General features: G+C 37.5%; 1 protein-coding gene across 1 annotated transcript in view; it reads left to right on the plus strand.

The window, feature by feature from the left end:
• Window positions 1-21,651, plus strand: part of LRP1B (LDL receptor related protein 1B) — a 623,792-nt gene that overhangs the window by 571,391 nt on the left and 30,750 nt on the right. The window contains exons 78-83 of the mRNA XM_038143324.1: window positions 4,302-4,525; window positions 4,779-4,885; window positions 6,622-6,738; window positions 8,628-8,801; window positions 9,788-9,913; window positions 16,973-17,137. Of these exons, the coding sequence (XP_037999252.1) occupies window positions 4,302-4,525; window positions 4,779-4,885; window positions 6,622-6,738; window positions 8,628-8,801; window positions 9,788-9,913; window positions 16,973-17,137 (913 nt within the window). The remainder of the gene's footprint in view (window positions 1-4,301; window positions 4,526-4,778; window positions 4,886-6,621; window positions 6,739-8,627; window positions 8,802-9,787; window positions 9,914-16,972; window positions 17,138-21,651) is intronic.

Consider the following 21,651-nt stretch of genomic DNA (forward strand, 5'->3'; position numbering starts at 1 on the left):
GGAGTTAGTGTTGAGAAGGTGGTGGTGTTATTTATTTATTTTCCTTTTGGGGGGTAATCTGCAGGTGCATTCTGCAGCAAGAGCACTTTGCTGACCCACAGCCTCTCTAGATCTAGCACTTTCTTAGAGGTCCATAAAATGGAGCATAAGCTTCCTTCAGACACCTTCATAGTCCAGGGATTGAAATTTTCCATCGTTTGTCGCTGTCTCCCTGGTTAAACTAATAGAGATAAAATATTCTTAGAATTAGTATTTCCCTAACGTACTCAAATAGCATTCAGTTTTTGTATCCTTTTTCACTGTTATCCGAGAATATCTCTTAGTCACTTCCTTTTCTATCCAAAGATATTGAAAAAAGGATGTTTTTCTTTATACCCTACGTTCCCCTGTCTGTTCAGTGCAGGTAGGTCCTTGTGACAATGCTTGATCCAAGCTAGAGAAAGCTTTTTTTACAAATCTGAATGTGGAAAATGCACAGACTGTATTTGAATCTATCTCAGACACTTCTCATTTATACTTGTGAAGTATTTGCTTCCTATTGTGCTTAACTATTCAGTTATTTTCCCAGCGTTATCTCATTAATATTCAAATATTGTTGCCTTATTTGCAGCTGATCAATAGGTTAATTGGTTTTATAGTGTTGCTTTAATATTGTCACCGAAATTTGGTTTTAAAAGGCTTGAGAATTCCTTAATTTTAACCCAAGTTTTTTTTTTTTTTTTTTTTTTTTTTTTTAATGGGTAAGTTTTCAAAGGTTACATTATAACTTTTATATCTAGACTTTGATATGTAAATCAGGACGGTAAACTTGAACAAAGTCACCTGCATTTTCAGGTAATTACATTAATGCAAAAATCCATCTCAACCGAAATTGCTCCACAGAATTAGCATATCAAGAGCCTTCCTCAGAGAATAGCTTTAAGTAGCTCTCCTGATTTTCTGTGAAAAGGGGTTTAAGACTGGTGCAAATTCAAGCATTAAAGGAAGTAGTAAATATCAACTCTTCAGAGTTTATTGACAGATGCAGAAGAGAGGATTTCATCCCGAGTTCAGGCAGCTAAAGTGAATTGGTGATAACCGGAGCAGCTGTTTGCTGCCTAATCCTTGGCGAGAGCTGCAGAAGTTATCTGAGGTGAACAATGGACACGGAGCCACCCCACACTTCAGCTCAAGTGCTTCATTTTATGGAAGAGGACAAAAAGATGAACATTAAAATGATGATACCGTCTAACAGGAGGAAAAGCACAGGGTTTGTGGTGTATCCAGTTAGTTTATTGGCAGCCACAGAGTTCTGAGAGCTTCACAAGAACCCTTAACCACCCTTGTGATGAGTCCACTCCTGTTTCCCAACATGTGCCCCAGGGCCCATGCACACCTGCGAATGCCAACTGCTTCCAGCCCATTTTCTCTAAACAACACGAATATATGGTTTTATCTTAGAGATGCAGCTCTGTCTGGCTGAAGTTTATATACTTGGAAGATTCTTTCTGGAATCAGCTGGTTGGGGTTTGTAAATGACCCTTTTTATGTAATACAAGTGGCGGTTTAGTGAATTACTGCACCCACTGGGATGCTCATCTATCAACAAAAATGTTGTGTTTCAGTGGGCAAAATTCTAAACATTTTGTTGTCTTTAATTTCTTTTTACTGTTCTAGTAATATAGCATTAGATAATGTATTATTTTTAGTGAAGATAATTTAGGCAAAATAATACATTCCTTTACTTTGTTACACAGCAGTTCCATACCCAAAATATCTGCAAAATAAATAAGATAAAATACTGCTTCAGATGTGCCTATGATACAAATAAGGTTTGTCATTTATTCTTCCTGTGAAACATTGCAAAGGGATGTGTTTCTGTGCAACATATTTTCTTCAGTGAAACTCAACTTCAGGGGCTGAAAATCTGTAATCTGCCAGTATATGAAAAAGGTTTCAAGATCCAAGTTGTTACTGCAGCTTCTTTTTTTAATGTTTGTTTATCTGTTGTGGTTTTTTGGTTTTTTTTTTTTTTTTTGTTACTAATTCTTTACCTTGAAAACAGAATTTTCAAAAGACAGCAGTTCTGATCAAAAGTCATTGAGCTGACGTGGTCTGTAGCTGTGCGGAGGCTTCCAAACTGTGAAAGGCAATTAGCTTTCAAACCCCATTTTTTTTAATAAGTTGTAGTACATTATAATTACCATCAAAGTGGGCTAAAATCACTGTAGAAAGCATTAATGTGATTTTCTTCCTGTATTTTCATCCTTATTTTGTATGCAGAATTATTCTTCAAAATTAACATAATCCAAATAAGCTGTTAGGTAAGAGCTCATTTCCAGTCAGTAATTTTACTAGACAGTGTGAGAAGATGCAGAAGGCCTCAGAAATAGGATGTAGCTGCAACTTAATGAACACAACTGGAAATTACACAGCCACAGCATCAGCTAGTGGGGTTTTTTTCCACTTTTTTAAAAATCTCTTACACCAGATGGCTCCTTGACATTTCTTCTGTTCATCTCCTCCTTCATTTGATCTTTAATATTCCCCCAGCATTACTGGAATTTTCATTTTTCCTATCTGGTTGAGGAGTCTGGGTCAGTATTCTTCAACAACCCCATCCTCATTCCCCAAATTTTGTAGGATGTCTTTTTTAGGATGTCTCATCTGCTTCTAGAACCACCTTTTTTAGGAACCATCTCTCAGTCTGCTTGGCAGCTCCCATCTTGGTCCTTCCAGGCTCTCAAAAAAGAGTCTTATTGGGTTTGAACAGTCAAAAATAAAAGAAAAGGTGAGAGGTTTTTCTGGCCATGAGAGCTGCTTTCCTTTTAAACAGAATATTTGGTTCCAGCATTGTAAGCCATTAATCCTTGTAGTATCCAAAGAGATCTCCAGGTATGAGAGGTTTTCTTGACTCAGGTGCCTGAATGTTGCCCAGAATTAAAAGGAGTTTGGACTAAAAATACAGTTTGTCTTATCTGAAAATATCCCTTTTTTTGGTATCTGGTCCTTTCTGTGAATGTTGCTCAGATAGTAACAAAGAAAAAAGTCTGGTTTATGCAAATGCTACACTTAAAAAAGTAATTCTGTTGTTTGTGGAAGCATATGCCACCACTGTCATCATCTCATACCTAGAAATTGTGGTACATTATTTTGTTGAACTTCAAAAATCAACTGTGACGTTGTTCTTACAGAATTACTGTTTTGTAAATGCAGTGATTGATTTTGCTGCTTTACAATTCCTCTAAATAGAAAATCAAGGTTCTACATATCTCTAATACATACCTTCTATGAAATTTTTGCAGAAGTAAAACGTTTATGAGCAATGAACTCTCTAAAGTCACCCCTGTGGTCCTCTTATTTCACCTAGAGAATGAAATGATCATTGTTTTATGATGAAAACAGTCTACAAATGTCTTGTGGTATTATGGAACTCTGAAACTTAAGGGAAAACAAGTTATTTTAGGATTTTCTTTTCTGGTTTTCAGTTATGTGGCTTAGTAGCATTTCTTAGCTTCATTTTTTAAGGAATATCTGGGTTTTTTTAATAATTTGGTATAGTTATAAGTAAACAGGCAAACATGTATGTGTATTTATAGCTTATGCTGGTCTTGAGGTTTTTATGATACACTGCATTGATGTTAGAAAGAGTTGAGTAATCCTGTTTTACAGGGAATACTGATTTCTGCAGGAATTCCTGTAAACCTTAGAGTTGTTCATACAGCTCTCCTATTTGCAATATGAACTCCCATCCTTAGGACCATCTTTCAGAGCTAAGCCTTAATGATTAGGGAAAAAAAATAATGATAGAGATCCTGCAGTTGATAAATTTAATGTTATCATCAGTCAAGCATCCTTTATGTGTGAAGATGAATATTCATGAATACGGAGGGAATTTTATGCAGTTTTCTGAACGCAGTGATTTTCCCTGCTCGCTCCTCGGGATGGGCTCACACTGTTTTCACTGAGGGCTTTGGGATGGAACACCATGGAATAAAATAGCTGCAGAATCTTAAAACTTCCTTTCCCTTCAGTTTCAAATTGCAGTCTAAAACACTTGTTTGCTTCAGTATCAACAGTTCAAGTAGCTGATGTCAAAGTGACTTTTCCCTAATGTGGGAAACCTTAAAGTTGAGAGATTTGAAGCATTGACTCTGCGTGGAATAGAGGTGTCAGCAGATCCCTCAGAGCTGAACTCCTGCAGGTGCAGTTTAAGTCTTTCCAATGCAGTGTTTCTGAAAAAAATGACAGGAATCTGTGGCTGTGCAGCTGCTGTGAAAGGCCATTTCCCCAAACCTGACTGCACCATCTGTTCTTTTTAGTGTCCAGAGTTCAAAAGGCCCAGGGGCATTGCTGTGGACTGGGTGGCTGGGAATATTTACTGGACCGATCATTCCCGAATGCATTGGTTCAGCTACTACACAACCCACTGGACCAGCCTCAGGTACTCCATCAATGTGGGACAGCTGAAGGGACCCAACTGCACCAGGCTCCTCACCAGCATTGCAGGAGAGCCATATGCAATTGCTGTAAATCCTAAAAAGGGGTATGTATCCTTCAACACCGCTCTGATTTGGTAATTCAAATAAAATTGCAAAACGCAGCAAGGGAAAGAAAATTCTGCAATTGTCTAAACTTTTCCAAGTTGTTAACTTAATTTCCTGCTCAGCTCACCGAAATGTAAACCAGGACCTCCACTCTGGCAGGAACGTTGAAAGGCTCACAAAAATTGAGTATCAGTGAAGTGTTTTGAGGCTCTGTGCAGGCATTCAGCTAAATTTTTGTGTTTAATATTTCAGGATGATGTACTGGACAGTTATTGGGGACCGGTCTCACATAGAGGAATCATCTATGGATGGTACTCTGAGAAGGATACTGGTTCAAAAGAACCTGCAAAGACCTACAGGTGAACACCTCATTTTTCCCAAATACCTGGTACTCACTAGCTCAGGAAGATTTCAGTTTCTCAGTTAAAAAAAAACAAAACCAACAAACAAACAAACAAAACAAATAAAAAACCCAACCTGACAAAACACCCAAGAAACAGACATTTTCCTGTATTTACTGCCTGAAAATACTTTAGTAACATCCTTCTGTGTTTTCTTCCTTTACTTCATGTAGAAAATAGATCTTTATGAAGTTTTTAATTTTTTGTCAGATATTTAACACAGGCCCACATAGAGGGAATGCAAAGAAAGAGTTCAAACCTTTAATATTTCCTCCCAAATGGGACTTTACTAATATTATTTACACTGTTCTTAAATTTTTTACCACATATGGCTTTCCTGTTTCAAATAAGAGGGAGTGAGAGTTTGAGCATTTGGGCTTGACTTCGTAGGATTCACACAGAAATGTCTATCACAGGAGTGTTATATGTATAAAACAAATAGAAATACTTTTATCTCTCATACCATGAAAATCCATTGAGAATGCTAGTTATGTGTTAGTGTGTATTTAAATCTCCTCATTAAAGTGCAAAGAATAATTTAAAGCTGGAAAGTGGGACTGCTTCTAAAGCATGCCCCTTACAGGTCCCATGTACTCCTCAGAAATGACACATTGTGATTGCCTTTCACCAGAAATTATTCTCTTTAGCCATATCCCTGAATGCCAGTGTTTCTTGAAAGAGGATTTTTTACAATGCAGTTCTAAATGTAAACATATTTCACTGGTCTGTGAGTCAGATTTTCTCCACTTCCTCTCATCTATCTGTAGCTGATTAATTTATGACCTTAAGAGGAGTATTTTCGCTGTCATGTATAATTTCGTTTGATGTATTTTTTCTGACTTACCTACTTACATAAATAGGAAGAAAAATACCTTCTCCCATTCTTATTAAAGATGCACTGCAACTTCAAAAGCTCAGAATGAAATTATTTTATGGTTTCAATATTTTCTTCCGGCTGAAGTTTTTGACATGACCTAAAATGGCATTAAATTAATTAAATTAAATTAACCATTTAATCTTCCTCTGTGAAGCATGGACTACTTGATTTAACTATTTAATTATTGCCTAGAGGCTGGGCGTTTATAATGTCATTGGTATTTTATTCTATTTTGTTTTCTTTTCATATGCAGATAAAAATATATATGTATTGCTCTATATCTGCCAATATTGCTGTTTAAGTTTTGCAGCAGTAATGTAGTTAAAATGATCTGATTTTTAATTCTGCGAGACTCCATGGGAAGTCTTGGTAATAAAAATGAGAACAGAATTAAATAGGTGTGGAAACAGGGTGCAAAGACTCCATGATTTCTGAATACCTTGATTTTAACACAGGATCACACCGGTGCAATTGGCATATTAGATTTTGGTTGGGAGAACAGGTTAGAGGATTTGACTCTATATATTTAATTCCCACCTTGTATTTCTATCCCTACCTGCTGAGGAGAATGGGTTAGAAAAGGTGCTGACCTTGGGCAAAGTAAGGTAAAGAAAGTGAAGAACCATGGTTGCCCCAAGGGGAAGGTTTAAGTGGGAGCTGTAATATTTTATTCTCTTTGTTTTCCAGTCAAGTCTTTTCATTGCCGCAATATTTTGTGTATGTAGGAATACGAATGACGTAAAAATGTAGAGTGATAGAAAAATACTAATTTTTTTTCAGGCTTTATGTTCCTATTTGAACTTTATCTCCTTTGCAGGTCTCGTAGTTGATCAGTTCAGCCAGCGCTTGTTCTGGGCTGATTTTGAGTTGTCTGTTATTGGCAGTGTTCTTTTTGATGGGTCCGACTCAGTCGTGTCTGTGAGCACAAAGCAAGGTATGCAGAGCCTTGGTATAACATGATTCTAATTTTATTTTATTTTATTTGGCTGAAGTTTCACTATTCAGAGGTGAGCTATGTGAGCAAAAAGCTGTGATTATTGGGTAATTTTTTGTGATTTCGTTAGACAATGCTTCAAACATTATCTAAGCAAGTGTTTCAGATAGGATAAAGATAATTTCAGCTTTAAGATAATCTGATAAAATTACCCTAGGGGAACAAAGATTCAATGATATGTCAGGTCTCCAAGAATAGGTATTACTGAGTAATATTGTGATTAATATTTGGGCTTGATCTCACTTGGACTTCTGTTAGAGCTGCCTGCATTGAGCTGGAGTTTTAGGGGTTGTAGAACAGTTGATCTGAATCAGTTCTGGGAGAATAATGGGCTTGGCTTTCAGGTCAGTGACTAATCAGAGAATTCTGCTAGCAGAATGTGAATGAAGAAAGTTCCTTTTGGTAAAAAAAGGAGAGTCTGGTGAAGCAAACTGTTTTCAATTGCACTATGGCTTTTTAACAATTTGTTAAGAAATTTATGAAATTTGAGTAGAAAATAAAAGGAACATATTAAAAAAAAAGATTTGAAAGCAGCCTTTTGGGGAGGATTGCTTAGTGGGCAGCTGGAGACATTGTCATTGACAATTCTGTTGTCATTGTCAATTCTGTTGTCATTGTCATTGTCATTGACAATTCTGGAGAATTGTCAGGGTGTTATTACACCTGGTGCTATTGAGTGTTTTATCTCAGAATTCACCAGGATGTGCTGGAATATACTAGGAGGAATCTCCCATAACCCTAATTGGGCAAGACAAGATTGAAAACATCTTCTTTTGGTTTAAAAGCATTTTATTCCACAATTTGTATCAATATACATAAGACAATCATCTGAAGAGAGATCTCTTTGGGTGTAGGGATCTGACCACAACCTCCTCTAGCATGGGACCACAGGAAAATTGGGGCAGTTTAGAAATTGCTTTGCAATGAGACTGAAATCTTCAACCCATTGAATTAAACAAGCCTACAAAAATTAATTAAAATTCATTCATATTTTTATGAAAATGAAATACTGAGTACCAGCCACTGATAGCATGAAAGAACAATAGGAAGAAAAAAAGGCTGATTGATGAAAATAAGTAAATACAAGGGAAATATATAACCATTTTTAGAGTGAATGAAGAAAACAGCAGGCACAAGGAATATATTCTGATTCTTTATGGCTTCAGGAAGAGATGAATCACAGGCAACGAAGTTTTAGTTAGAAGCCATTGCCTTATTGAGGGCAAATGTGAAATTCTACAGCCAGTTGTACAGAGGAAATCCAACTGGTGACATAAGAGGCCCTCAGAGCTCTTGAAAATGAGGAGTTGGTAGAGTTAACAATTTCTTTTGCATTAATTTACTGTAATTATGAATTAAAACAAGTCTTGTACAAAAACTAGCATTTCAAATATGTTAGGAAGGAGCTGAAGAAATGTTTTGTCAGAATAATTTCTTTGATGTGAAGCAAAATGACCTCTTTCTTCCTTGTCACATACATCTAGTTAAAGTGTTGTACCTGAGGTACAATAAGTAGAACAAGTCTCTTCTCATTAGTGAGTTGTTACTGCAGAGTTTCTTTTTATTTCAATGATCAGCCAGTTTCTGAGGCTCAATTGTGTGGAAAACTGATAAAAATCTTGACATTTAAGTTGTCTGCAAAATGCGAAGGGTTCCTTTGAGGAAGATTGCTTTTTTAAAGGTAATATTATGAGGAGCAAACAAGCTGTCTGAAAAATAATGTCCTTAGGTGTTAATCACAGTAATGAATTGAAGTTTTTTATTTTAAAAAGTTGTTTATTATTTGAATATGAATATGTATTTGTATTTACTGTCCATTTTTATTCAAGGTTTACTGCATCCACATAGAATTGACATTTTTGAGGATTACATATATGGAGCAGGCCCTAAGAATGGTGCATTTAGAGTGCACAAATTTGGCAAGAGCCTTGTAGAATATCTGAGTGTGGATGTCGATAAAGCAAAAAGTGCCTTGATTTTTCACCGCTACAAACAAACGGACTGTGAGTAAGCATAATTACTTTAAATACTTTAAATTCAACCTCAGGAGGGGGAAAAGTAACCAAGTTGTATAAATGTAAAACAGAGCCTGATTGTACAAACTGAAAATAGATTTAGTCATATTTCTTTATATAATTTTGATGTGTCTGCACTCATTAGAAAGGACCCTGGATAAATTTGTACACAAATGCCTTTTGTACCTGTACTGTAATTGAGATATAAAAAAAAATAGAAGAGAGATTAATAGCAATCCCTCTAGCCAGAAGCAGATGTGTGGTGTCCATCAATGCCACTCCCTCAGGGTCACCAAATGTGGAATTTGCAGCCAACCCCAACATGGGAAGATATGAGAATCTTGACTCCATGTTTCAGAAGGCTGATTCATTATTTTATGACATTATATTATATTAAAAATGCTATACTAAAACTATACTAAAAATAGAGAGAAAGGATACATCAGAAAGCTAGAAAGGAATAGAATGATAATAAAAACCCGTGACTGCTCAGAGCCTCGACACAGCTGGACCACGGTTGGTCATCAAATAATCCACATGAGACCAATCAAATCAAATAATCCACATGAGACCAATCAAAGATGCACCTGTTGGTAAACCATCTCCAGAGCACATTCACAGCCATCAGATAGCTCTTGTTTACATTTCCTCTCTGAGGCTTTTCACCTTCTCCGAAGAAAATCCTAGTGACAGGATTTTCATAAAATATCACAGTGACACAGATTAAATTTTGTACTCCATGTTACCAATACATTTTTTGGTAATGGAATAAATTCTGTCCTTCTGTGGGTCTTGCATTGCTGTTTGGGGGAGTGTGTTCAAACAGACTTGAGGCTGTGATATCCTGGGAAGTGCTAGTGTATCAGAATTTTTGTATCTGAGTATTTATCTTTTCTTAGCTTTAAAACATAGTTCTATATTTTTTAATAAAAAAATAAAAATCAATGCCTCTAATGTTTTGTGTTTTTAAACAGTGCCTAACCCCTGCTTGGACCTGACGTGTGAATTCATTTGTTTACTCAACCCTTCTGGTGCAACATGTGCTTGTCCAGAAGGAAAGGCATTGATGAATGGAACATGCATTGATCAGAGCCTCCTAGGTAGGTACTGAAAACTGCAGGAAAACCAGAAAACAAACAGCTGGTCAGTTTTGGTCACTGCAAAAGGCCAGGCTGGCTGTGAGTGCAGAGTTTTGTGATGTTCAATACAGACATTAATTAGCTGAAACTGAAAGGTGAAGAAACAAAATCCCTGATGCAAAAAAATACCTCCCCTGCTAATATTCATCAAAATGAAAAATGAGCTTTCAGCTTAACTGATAGAAGATGATTAAAAGTTAGTGGTTATAAATACTGACCAAAAGAAGTTTGAAAAGCACTGAGGTGTTTTGGATCCCAAATCAAAAGTGAGTCATTCAGGAGAAAAAAAACCACTGCAGCAATGGTGAAAGGCAGTGAGAACAACATAGCACATAATAATGACTTTGAAGTTACAGTTGAAGAAAGGAAAAAAAACCTGCAGCATTTTTATCTAAAATTATGTATTCTGGGAACCTCTGTAATGACTAATACTGAGACACAGGAAACCAGAATTCATGAGAAAAGCACCTCTAAGTTCTTGCTGTGTTTTAGGGGTGGGGAGGGAATTTTTCCATAGAAGATTATTAAGTACTCTAAAATGCCTTCACTCTAATTTAGGCCAAACCTCACTTGGTCACACTGCTGGAATGATTTCTTAGCCAGTTTAATTTGTAAATGTTCTAGAAATCACAGAATAGCATTTCTTGTGTGTATTATATGTATTAGGATGTTTTTTCTGATGTTCAATTCCAGGCTCAGAAGTGCAAGTGATGGATATTCTGGTGAGATCCTCTGTGCTTAAAGTGATCAATTTAGCAATTAAATTAATTTACCTGAAATGTCATAATTCTCTGGAGAAAATCACATTGATCTATACTGCCTAGCCTTTGAATATTGAATTAACAAGAGTGTGTTTTAGTGGTTCATGATGTGGTACTAATAACACTGTTCAACTCTGGACACAAATCTGTCTGAACACCCTCCCTGCCCCTCCAAGTGTCAGCCCTTTGTCCATCTTAGGTGGACACATGTCAAGAATTTCTGCTGTTACAGCACCATCTAAAAATTGCTTCAAACCAGTCATGGTTACTACTTAGGTGTTGAAGAATGGACGAATAGAAGAAATTTGTTTTCACTGCTGACTTGTACCAGTTTGAAATCATAATTTCAATAATGCTCAATTTTTACTAGAGGGCAAAGGATTATGCTGTGGTAATGTTTTCAGAAATGTGTGTTTTTATTAAAGAGAGATCCGAAGATGTTTTTAAATGACTTGTTATAAATTTTTATGGGCAGACAGAAAATGCCTAGAGAAGCATTTTTAATATATTGATAATTTTCAGTACCTTCCCATGGCTGCAATATCTGTTACGACTTTTTAAAGGGCTGCTGAATAAATGTTTCCTTAGTTTTGTGTTTACAATTATATTTCAAGTAATGTAGGCTTTTTCAACCTAATGTAGGCTTTTCTTACTTCTTCTTTCATCTATGTTATTTTTGTAATAGTAGACTGCAAGTTTTGTAGTATCACAGATTACAAATTATGAGTTGACACTTCTGTATTAAAGTACTCTCTAATAATTTTTCTGCACTATTTTGATTTTTTTTAAGTGTAAGGGGATGTGAAACATTTGTCTCTTGCTGAGACTCCACTTCAGTTTGCAAGGACCAGCAGAGAAAGATCAGAGTTGGTCCCAAGATCAGCATCTTGAACTGATACAGGTTTATAATTAAAGGCTGCCTGACAGTCATTTGCCATTAATAGGGCACTAATAGCCTGCAAACCAACAAGAAATCAATTTATAAATCAGGTCCTTTTCCTTTAGGAGGCTGTACAGTATGGAATAAAAATCTAGGCACTGCAGTTTTCCTTTTCTGATGAAGATCTAGAAAAGGTATATGAAATATTCCAGGCCCCACACATTCACCTTGTTTAAAGCTATTCAGGACATTTTTGGCACAGCTGAGGATGTCAATAACCCAAACCAGAAAATCCTGCCTTAGTTGACTGTATATTGTTGAAGGGTGACCTGACAATCCAAAGGGAGATTATACAGACATATTTTTTTGTGTTGCTCTGCAATAAAATCCTGATTCAAAGTCAGTCAAAATATTCTTGTTGATTTTGGTGGTGTTCTGGTTTTATTGTACTTGCACATAGTTATCTTAGGTCACGTAAGAAGTCTTTTACTCTTAGAAATTAATAGCAATTGCAGAAATCAAGAACTACTAGGGTTGAACTATACTTTTTTGAATAATATTTAATTCAAGTTGCAATAGAAAACAGTGGTATGTTGAATATTCATAATATTTTTAATGCCTTTGAGTGTTGTTTAAGTCTTTTTAAATGCAGTAAAGAAATTACTGATAGATTTCCATGACTTGGCAGAGCCAAAATGGGACAGCCATCTCCAGTTCAGTTCAATTTCTTCTTAGTCTGTCTACCATAAAGATTGGTGACTGCAAGGTAATCTCAATCTTGCTCTGTTCCTTGTGCTATACCCCAAAATCTGACTCAGATTCTTGTTCATTGGATTGTTCTGTTTCTTCTTCTTCTTTTTTTTTTCCTTTTTTTTTTTTTTTAATTAGAAGGAAATTATCTAAGTCCTAAAATTTTGCATACTGCTGCTACTCCTGGCTTGGTTCATTGTTTTTTTTCTTCATGAGCCCTACTTGAGTAATGTTAAATATTGACTCCTCAGTGGCTTTCTGTAGGGCTGAATCCAGATTGCCTCAGACAGCTGTTTCCCCAGCGCCTCAAGCAACTGAGGAGAAACAGCTTCTGGGTTTGATTTGGAGTTTTCAAGCTGGAGTTACTACAACATATGGGTTTGTTGCATCACTGAGAATGTTTTTCTTATAACAGAGTGAGTACAAGTTCCAGTGTTTTCTTAGATAAGCTTCCATCTCATTTCTCCCTGGATGATTGGGACTGACAGTCCTGAGTTCTTTTGGGGTTTATTTATTGACTGAAACAGGCTGGACTTTTTCAGTTTAGAAGCTACCCTTCAGTTTTCCTAAAGGAAAGAGCAGAGTACCGCCTCATTTCCCTAAAAGAGATCCCTGGATTTGCATCCAGTGGGTTTCTTGTAACTGTCTGTAGCACAATGAAGCTAAAAATGTACCCAGAGGATGAGAATGGAGAGAACTGCACTGGAGGAATCCATTGAGTCCCACAGCTGAAGGAGCAGGAGAAATGAACACTTCCAAGAGTTCCCTGTTCTGGAGCCTCACACTTATCACTTTCCTCTTAAAAGGGGAACATTTCTGCTCTTTTGGTTGAATGGAAAGCCTGAGGAAAGAATTCCAAAGACTCAGAACTGGCGTTGCTTCTGAACAGAGATGAAACATTGAATTTATCGTGTTCCTTCCCTCAGTCTCTGTGGGGACTTGCCCACTGCACACAGAGATTGCAGGCAGAGAAGGTGCTTGGGCTGGGCTTGGAGAGGTTCACCCCTGTCCCTGTGCACCTTCTTTTTCAACCCCAAAGTCTGCCTCAGGGAGCAGCAGCTACTGCAGTTTGGTCCATGCTGTCTTCTTGGGGATTCTGCTGCTTTTCCAGACTTCTTAAATTTCAGAAAACCAAGGGTCACAAAGAAATCTGCTTCTGGTTTGGAAAAAAAAAATAAAATCTGTTTACAGCATTTCTTCTGTATTTACAAAGGGGTCATTGTTGGGAGGGTTGTTTCCCAGTGCAGAAGACAATGTGTGCCAGTTAGATTTTCACATTGTGCATCCTTTTCTTAGCCATTCTCGTCCTGTTAAAATTGTAAAGAAACCAGATGTTTTAAGAGGGAAAAAAATTGTGAAGGGAAAACAAAGAAGAGCATCTGTCTTACAGCCTTCAGACAAAATCTGGGGAGAACACCTTGTTCTGATACTTCTCAGCATATGGCAAATTGGCAGGTGTAGAACAGCTCTCATCTGAAAGAAGATTTACAGAACCTTACCTCAACATTAGAAATCTGCTCTCTGTCTTTATCAGGTGCATTCAGCTCAGTAAAGGATGAGCTACACCTTTGTCCAAGGGAGAGCCAAGAGCAAAGAACTTTCTGCCCCATGGGATGAGTATTTCCCAGTGTGGGGGAAACTGTTTTTGTCCTAAAGAATGTAGATCCAAAACCTTGTGCTCTATAACATTTAACTTTTAATTTGCCTAGTCCAGAAATTGGGGGATACTTCAAAAAGAAGAAAATATAAAAAAAGGTTCATTTCTCTCAAGGAAGAATAGAGTTGTTATAGAAATGCCAATAAAAGGTGTGTCTTGTGTAAGTGGGGGAGAGGAATGGAATATCAAAAACTTGAACAAGTGAAAGAAAAAAATACCAGCAAAGCTTTGATTTGCTGTTTTATCAGTGTTTTTTCTTTGTAAGATTTTCCTTTTGCTTCCAGTAAAAGGGAAGAGTCAATGATGAAGCTGATAAGACAAAGTCTATTCATGTTTGTGTCAGCTTTACTGGGAAGAAAATCATAAAAGAAATGGCAAATCAAAATTCTTTGATTATGTATTAAAGTTGTTAAGATTGAAATAGGCAAAACAAGGCAGCAGAAAACTAAATATCCAAATTAGGGGAGAATATATAAAATTACATGGTCTGTAAGCCTTCCTTTCTTTCATGTTAGAGAGATTCAGTAGCTAGACTAGAGGTGGGATTACAAGTGAAATGATAGACCTCTGTCATTTCAGAAGTGAAAGGAGCAGCTGAGAGGTCTTTAAGTCTGGGTTTGGCAAGCTCAGAGCAGCAGTGAAGACTGGAGTTAGCAACTTTTCTGATTTTGTCGGTTTAACAAGTTTGTTCCAAGGGAGGGTACTTGCTAGGCCTATTCCCACTTCTTCTTTCTGAGGTGTTTATTCAGTAATTCCAATTAACTGTATTCAGCTTTTTCTATTAACTCTTCCGTATTTTTCTCCTGCATTTCTTTTCTTCCTGTCTTCTCCTATGGAACCATTCTGCTCGTGTTTCCCACATAAAGCAGGCATGTCATCCCCTTTTTGTACTCAGCTGATGTGAATCAGTGTAATTTGTTTCTTGTATTTACCTCCAGACAACAAAGCAGCAGCATTAAATCCCATATATTGTTCAAGTCTAATATACTATTTTAAAACTGCCTTTTCCATTGCATCTTTCAATCCTCTTTCTCAGCTTATTGAAAGTCCAAAATTGCTCTATTACCATTTCTCTGTTCCATATTAGAGTGGTACTGAGACTCTTGAATTTAAAATGCTTCATAGAGAACAAAATCAGTAGTAATTTCCATTTTTTCCCCCCAAATTTTATATCTTAATTCTGTGGAATTGCTCTAAAAGAGAGATAGAACATGTTTTTAATGCACTATCAGAAAGGTTCATAAAAATGAGCAGTTGTCTGTACATCACTGTTATTTATTCTGTTTTTGCCAAGTTCCGCTCCATAAACTCATGACTAATGATAAGTAAAACAGATAAGATAAGCAAAACAAAAATAGACCTTCTCTCCAATAAGATATGCTACATTATCCATTCAAACAACTTCTGTAATGAGTAACTGAAGAACGGTTCATGGAACATCAAAGGATTTAATGAACCACCCAAATTAATAAAACACTGAAGCATCCTCAAACTCCCAAATACAAAGTAGCTTTCTTACAGCAATTGTATATATACAGGGTGGATACCAAAAAAATCAAGTGAAATCAGGATTTCATATTTTTATTGTACAACTCATGATATAATGAGGCACCAGTCAGTCCATCACTGGAAATTTATGATTTGCCATCTAGCTGCAGCTTAATTTTAGAAAGGTACAATTATCTGAAAGATGACAGGTTCCAGAATTTTTGTTTAAATAGGTTCCACCCCAGCTTTTGTGTCAACATTCCTAAACTCTGCACTTGCAGCACAATATGTTTCTTAAAACTCAAAGGAGGTGCCATGCCAGTCAGTGTTAGACCTCAGCCAGAAAGGGACAAATAGGAACTTTCACTCCTTTGCATGTTTGACTAAAGCAGATGAATTCAGCAACGCTCCTGCAGCTGGTGGATGAATTATTGAAAAGTTCTTGGTACTTGTGGCATCTCTCTTGTTTAAAGCCATGTTGGCTGAATTCCTGGATTAGTTAGGAAGCAGTCTGGCTTCACAGGATCATTTTGCTATGTGATAAATGAAGTCTCATTGCTGAAAGTATGATTTGGGCTGGAAAAGTGCTTTTCTGCTTCTTTAGGATTACACTTTTTGTATGTTAGAGCATTGTGTGTGTGCTCATCTATAATCAATTTGCTGTTGTTATCATTGAGTGATTTTGTACCTTGTGCATTGAAATTAATAGAAGTTTACTGTTCAAAGTGTTTCTAAGAGAGGCACGACTCTAATTATAAACTTAAAGAGCTTTACGTGAAGAGTGAATCTGGCCTGATCAGAGTTTGTGTCCCTCCCCTTTTACCTCATCACTAAGAGGGTGGCACTGCTGCCATAAAAGTTGTGATTGCAGAGCAACAGGCAGCTTCCATTCTCAGGGTTTTTACAGTCTGAGCAGAAAAAAATAAATTAGCAGAACATATGACTTAGGAGAAACAGGTTGTATGCAAATACCAATTTTGGAAGAGGATTTAAAGGCTAAATAATTTCCTTTTAAATATTTTGGGCAGGGCTTAGTTAGGAAGGCTGTTAGTTAGCAGAGAGTGTGGAAGAGAAATCCAAAAAAGGCTAATAAAAAAGGGCTGAGGTCTTCAGAAAATAACTGAGAAGTTTTCCAAGGTCTCCCAGACGAAACCAACATTCAATTTTCCAATTCTCAAACTAGGAATTATAGTTTCAAACGAGTTCATACTATCATTACTCACTTAGATCCTAGGGAGGCCAGCCTCCCTGTGCATGAGAGAGCTCCCACCAGCCCTACAGCTCCTGGCATCCTTTCCAGGGTTTGTGGTCCCCAAAGTGTGGGGGTTTTTCTGTCGCTGTGCTAACATTGTTCACTTTCTCCATTCTGAAAAGTGGTATTCTGCCCCTCACTGGCAGAGATCTATGGCTGTGTTTGAGGCAAGGCTCTGTTTGGCCATTTCATGGAGCTGGGGGTGCTGAAGCTGTGTGTGTTCTTGGTGCAGATGACAGCTGTAAATTAACCTGTGAGAACGGAGGGAAGTGCATCATAAATGAGAAGGGGGACGCCCGATGCCACTGCTGGCCAAGCTACTCTGGTGAAAGGTGTGAAACCAACCACTGCTACAATTACTGCCAGAATGGAGGAACCTGTGGGGCCTCTCTCCTTGGTAAGAATTTCTGAACAGCTCGATCTTGCTGCATTAAATGCTTGAATTTGTTCCTTTGAATTTTTTTCTTTTTCTCTTTATTTGCTTTGTCTGTACTTAATCTGCAAAAAATTAGCAGCATATTCCACACATATTCTTTGTAATCAATAGGGATTTTAATTTACTTATCTGGGTGTTTCAGCATAATTAAACTGTATACCAGAAAAAGGAGAATGAAAGTAAATATTCAATGTAATGACACGCGTTGTGGTGTAGCAGTGGAATTGTAAAGCAAAATGTCCAGTCAAACTACATCTACAACAAGTCCAGACATCTTCTTTATTTTTATATCAATTCACCCCCTAAATTTATATGTGCATACACAGAGATATTTGCTTAAATACCTGACCTCAGTCCTTTACCTTTGTCTTACTGGGGTTCACCAAATTTTACTCACCTAATTCTCAGGCAGACTTTGTTGAAGAGAACTCAGATCCTTCATTTTTCCTGAAGGAATTTGAAATTACATCTCCTGGGCTCAGGAGGTTTATCCTGTTAAAAAGCAGCCATTTGACAATTGGTCTTTGTCCGTAGCACATAAGCTTTTGTATCTTGTATAATTGGGCTGGAGAGGAAAAGTGTAAAAAGAAGTACTCTAAAATGTAGCAATTCTGTGAGAAAGGAGAAGTAGAACTCTATTTTATGCTTCAAGGAATATTTAAATATTTGATTCAAAATACAAGAGCATGAGAAAAGTTTGCTGCCTCCTTCTCAGAAGCTTTCATCTGCTTAAGATGCTGTGCATCATTTTCTCCTGTGTGATGAAGTGGCCACCACCCTCTGAAAAAAAGTGCAGGCACCTGACCTTGAGAAGTTTGTGACTGCTCATCAGAGATTCCTCCCTGTAATGCAGAATTATGTATCCGAGTCTCTGTGGCAGAGAGGGCTTAGACTGTAAAGATTTCCATTACATTCCTTACTAATGAACCTATGTAAGCATATGTAGTTTGCTAATTTAGCCCCACTTGCTGGCTTCTCTGGAGCCTCCTCCCATTGACTGAGGCCTGGTGGCAAAATTCCAAGTGAATGCAAGTCTAGTAATTTATTCTTTCAGTTCTGAGTCGTTGAGGGTTAATAATGTTGTTCATAATAATGACTAAATATCAGAAAATGAGAATTACTTGTACTGGAAGTTGATGAATTAGACTTTAAACTGCTCCTAACAGCTGATGGAACTACTGGCACAATTGATAAGCGGCGATTTTTATCAATGTGGTGAGATCAATAAATGCTAAGTGAGGACGTGCAAGTGAGTGGAAGTGATGGTTTAAATGGCATGCAGAACTGCCTCATGATCTGAAGAGGGGATGTTTATTCCCACATTTTTACATGTCTGGCATCTAATTGATTCTTTTGTGGGGTTAAAAGGCTTAATAAAATTAATAACTTGGCTCCTGCAACTCAGCTCTGTTGTGAGTCCTGCAGAGACCCCAGGGTTTTACTTAATCCTTTTTTTTTGGCAGTAGCCACAGGGCTCCCTCACCTCCAGCAGTTTGTTTTCCCTCTCCCAGGCAGCTCACACTTGCTGTGCTCGCACAGCTACGCTATCGCATGGATATTTTTAATTTTCATTTTCCTGCTAAATCCAGCCTCTGAAATCTCTCAGCCTTGCTAAAACAATTAGTGCAGTAGGTTTTGCCACCAGTGGGTAGAGGCAAGATATGAGCAAGGTCTACCATACACTTTGTTGAATTCTTAGCATGGGCCTGGGAAGGGCAGGAATCAGCCTGGGGATGAAGGAATCAGCATGATGCTTGGTCCCAAATGGAATGATGTTCCATAAAGTGCATCAGGAGAGCCAGCATTGGTGTCACCACAGTCCACATTCCATTGCTCAGCTGCCTGATTTGAGGGAATCTGAATCTTTAAGAGCAGCTGAAGTTTATTGCAGCACACATGACCAAAGTGTGCCTTTAAGAGCCGAGACCAGCACGGAGCTGGTTCTGATGGTTGTACCTGTGCACACCCACTGATGGGAGTTCTGCTGTGCTGGCTCCCTTTAGTTTCATCAAATTTTTAACAGCCATATTTCAAGTTAACCAGATGTCCTATCTGCCATTTCCAAATCATGAGGGTAGCTGTGCCTTGGAGCCCACACCATAACTTTCATGTGCTTGAAATGTGGAAAAAAGACCTTGTATCTTCCTAAATCATGGTGACTCTATCCAATATTCCAGATAAAATGTTCAGGTTGATGTGCATCTCATCTTCCTTGCATGCCTAGCCCCTAGACCTGGTAAATATTCTATTAAGAGGAAATCTCTATTTCTTACCAGGCTGTATTTCTTATCTCTATCAGTCCATAAATCGTGTGGTACTGAAACAAACTAGCATGCCAGTGAGATGCCCTTATCACAGTTTAATCTAGCCCATGATGTTCTAAGGCTGTTACATGTTTTACAGAGAGAAGTTACACTGAACTCCCCAAAGCATTGAAAAATGTAATTAAGCCAAGAAAGCCTAATTCCTCAAGTGTTTTTGCAGCAACCAGTCTGTCTTTCCAGTCAGATTTGCAACCCTTGAATAGGACAGAGCACTTCTAGCTGCGGGGCATGGACAAACCCTTTGCATTAGGACTGAGGGTGTGAAATCCAGACCAGCCTTCTCCTTGTCTCAGCCTTCCAGGCAGAGCTGAGCTGCTGTGCCGGGCTCATGTGAGAGTTGTTAGTCTGTTGTTACTTTATTCTTGCACATTTCTACACGTAGGAATAAAAACTTTTTTTATTACCAGGAATTGCTGTTTCTCATTAATGGTTTTAGAACTTCTGCATTTTATTTTGTCTAGATTTGTAGTTTTTCCTACCAGGTTGGTCTGTCTGACAGCAATAGAATCATAGAATCTTTAAGACTGGAAAAGACTTCTGAAGTTGAGCCCAGCCCTTAACCCAGCTGTGCCCGGTGCCCCACTAAACCAGGTCTACAAGTGGCACATCTTTTAAATGCCCGTGTTCCAATAAGTATATTGCAAACTGATTTTGGTAAAGAACTCCCTCAATCTCTGTGAGGTATGAGGTTACTATTTTAAAATTAGTCAGCTCAATATCACTTGACTTTGATCTGCTGTGCTGTTGCTGTCTGTGCTCACAAACACCTCCTCAACAGGCAGCAGCCATCCTTCTGATCCATTATACATCTGACTCATCAAACTGACCTGCTAAGCTCATGCAATCATGTTATACATGTTTTCCCAACTTTGCCTTTTCTTAAAGTGTGCTTTTTGTTCAAAATGATGACAATTTTTCCTCTGGAAGTTGCAGAAGCCATACGTGTACCAGTAATCTAAACCCATCTGCAAAATATAAATGACCTGTGATCATTTCATCTTGCTTGACCCTCTCTTTTCTTGGAGGCTTGAATTGCCCTTGTCAATTCTGACATATTATTCTAACAGCTTTGAGGCAGTCAGTCTCACAAGTGTCATTTTGTACACGTGGCCTCTGGAGAGCCTAGGGGCTGCCAGCAATTTTAGCCTCATGAGATGATGCTTCCAAAGTGTCCCCACAGCTGGAAGCTTCCCCAGGAGTCAGGGCATTTCCTTACTGATCATTTCTGGCTCAGACAATGAGAGTTCCTGGGAATGAGAGTTCCTGGGAATGAACCTTGCTTCATGTCCTGATCCAAATAAAATAATGCAGCATACAAAATACTCTTCTGGTGAGTGAGTGTGTTCTAGTGAATGTGTAAATCCTCTTCTCTTTCCCCACCTAATATAGAATAGTAATGTGATAACTAATTAAGTAAATTGCAGAGTATTACTAATTTTTTAAAAACATGATTGTGCTAAATCTTTGCTGGATGTGTTAAGTTGTAGAACCTCATTATCTGCACACAAATGTTAATTTGTTAAACAAATCCCACTGGCAATTCAGGGATTATTCACTGTTGGCTTACTTACTGCTAAGCCTTTTGGCAAATTCCTATGTGAATGTTATATAGCCAGAGATTGGAGGAGCTTTAATTAAAATTTATAAGTTTACGACAGTTGTATTGAACTACAATAATTGAACAAAGAAAATGTCATCAGTTAATTAAAAGTACACATCTGAGACATGTAATTAAAAGTTTGGGTGTAATAATGAACACTTTCCAGTAAGCCAAATTGATGGGAATTTGGGGAAAAAAAAAGTCACTGTTACCATAAAAACACATTTTGTTTCTCCATGTAGTTTAAAGTAAAAATATTGCAGGAATAGTTTGCTGATTGTCTCAAATACATTAACTAAGAAAACCAGCTCACAAAATCAGAAAAATCCCTTTGTACTCTAAAAAAGGTATGACTAATCATAGAGAATTGTGATGTTTGAATCAAAATGAGTGAAAAAAAGTCTTTCCTCTAAATGAAAATGTATGAAATATTCTGAAAGAATCATTGTGTATGAAGCAGACATTATTTTGTATTCTATTTTATGAGCAGAACAAGGTCATTTGGTGCCTACTGAAAGCACTGTCAGTGAAGAAGCAGTTTTCCTGATGCC

The sequence above is a fragment of the Motacilla alba genome, chromosome 7, assembly GCF_015832195.1.
Source record: "Motacilla alba alba isolate MOTALB_02 chromosome 7, Motacilla_alba_V1.0_pri, whole genome shotgun sequence".
Taxonomy (NCBI): Eukaryota; Metazoa; Chordata; class Aves; order Passeriformes; family Motacillidae; genus Motacilla; species Motacilla alba.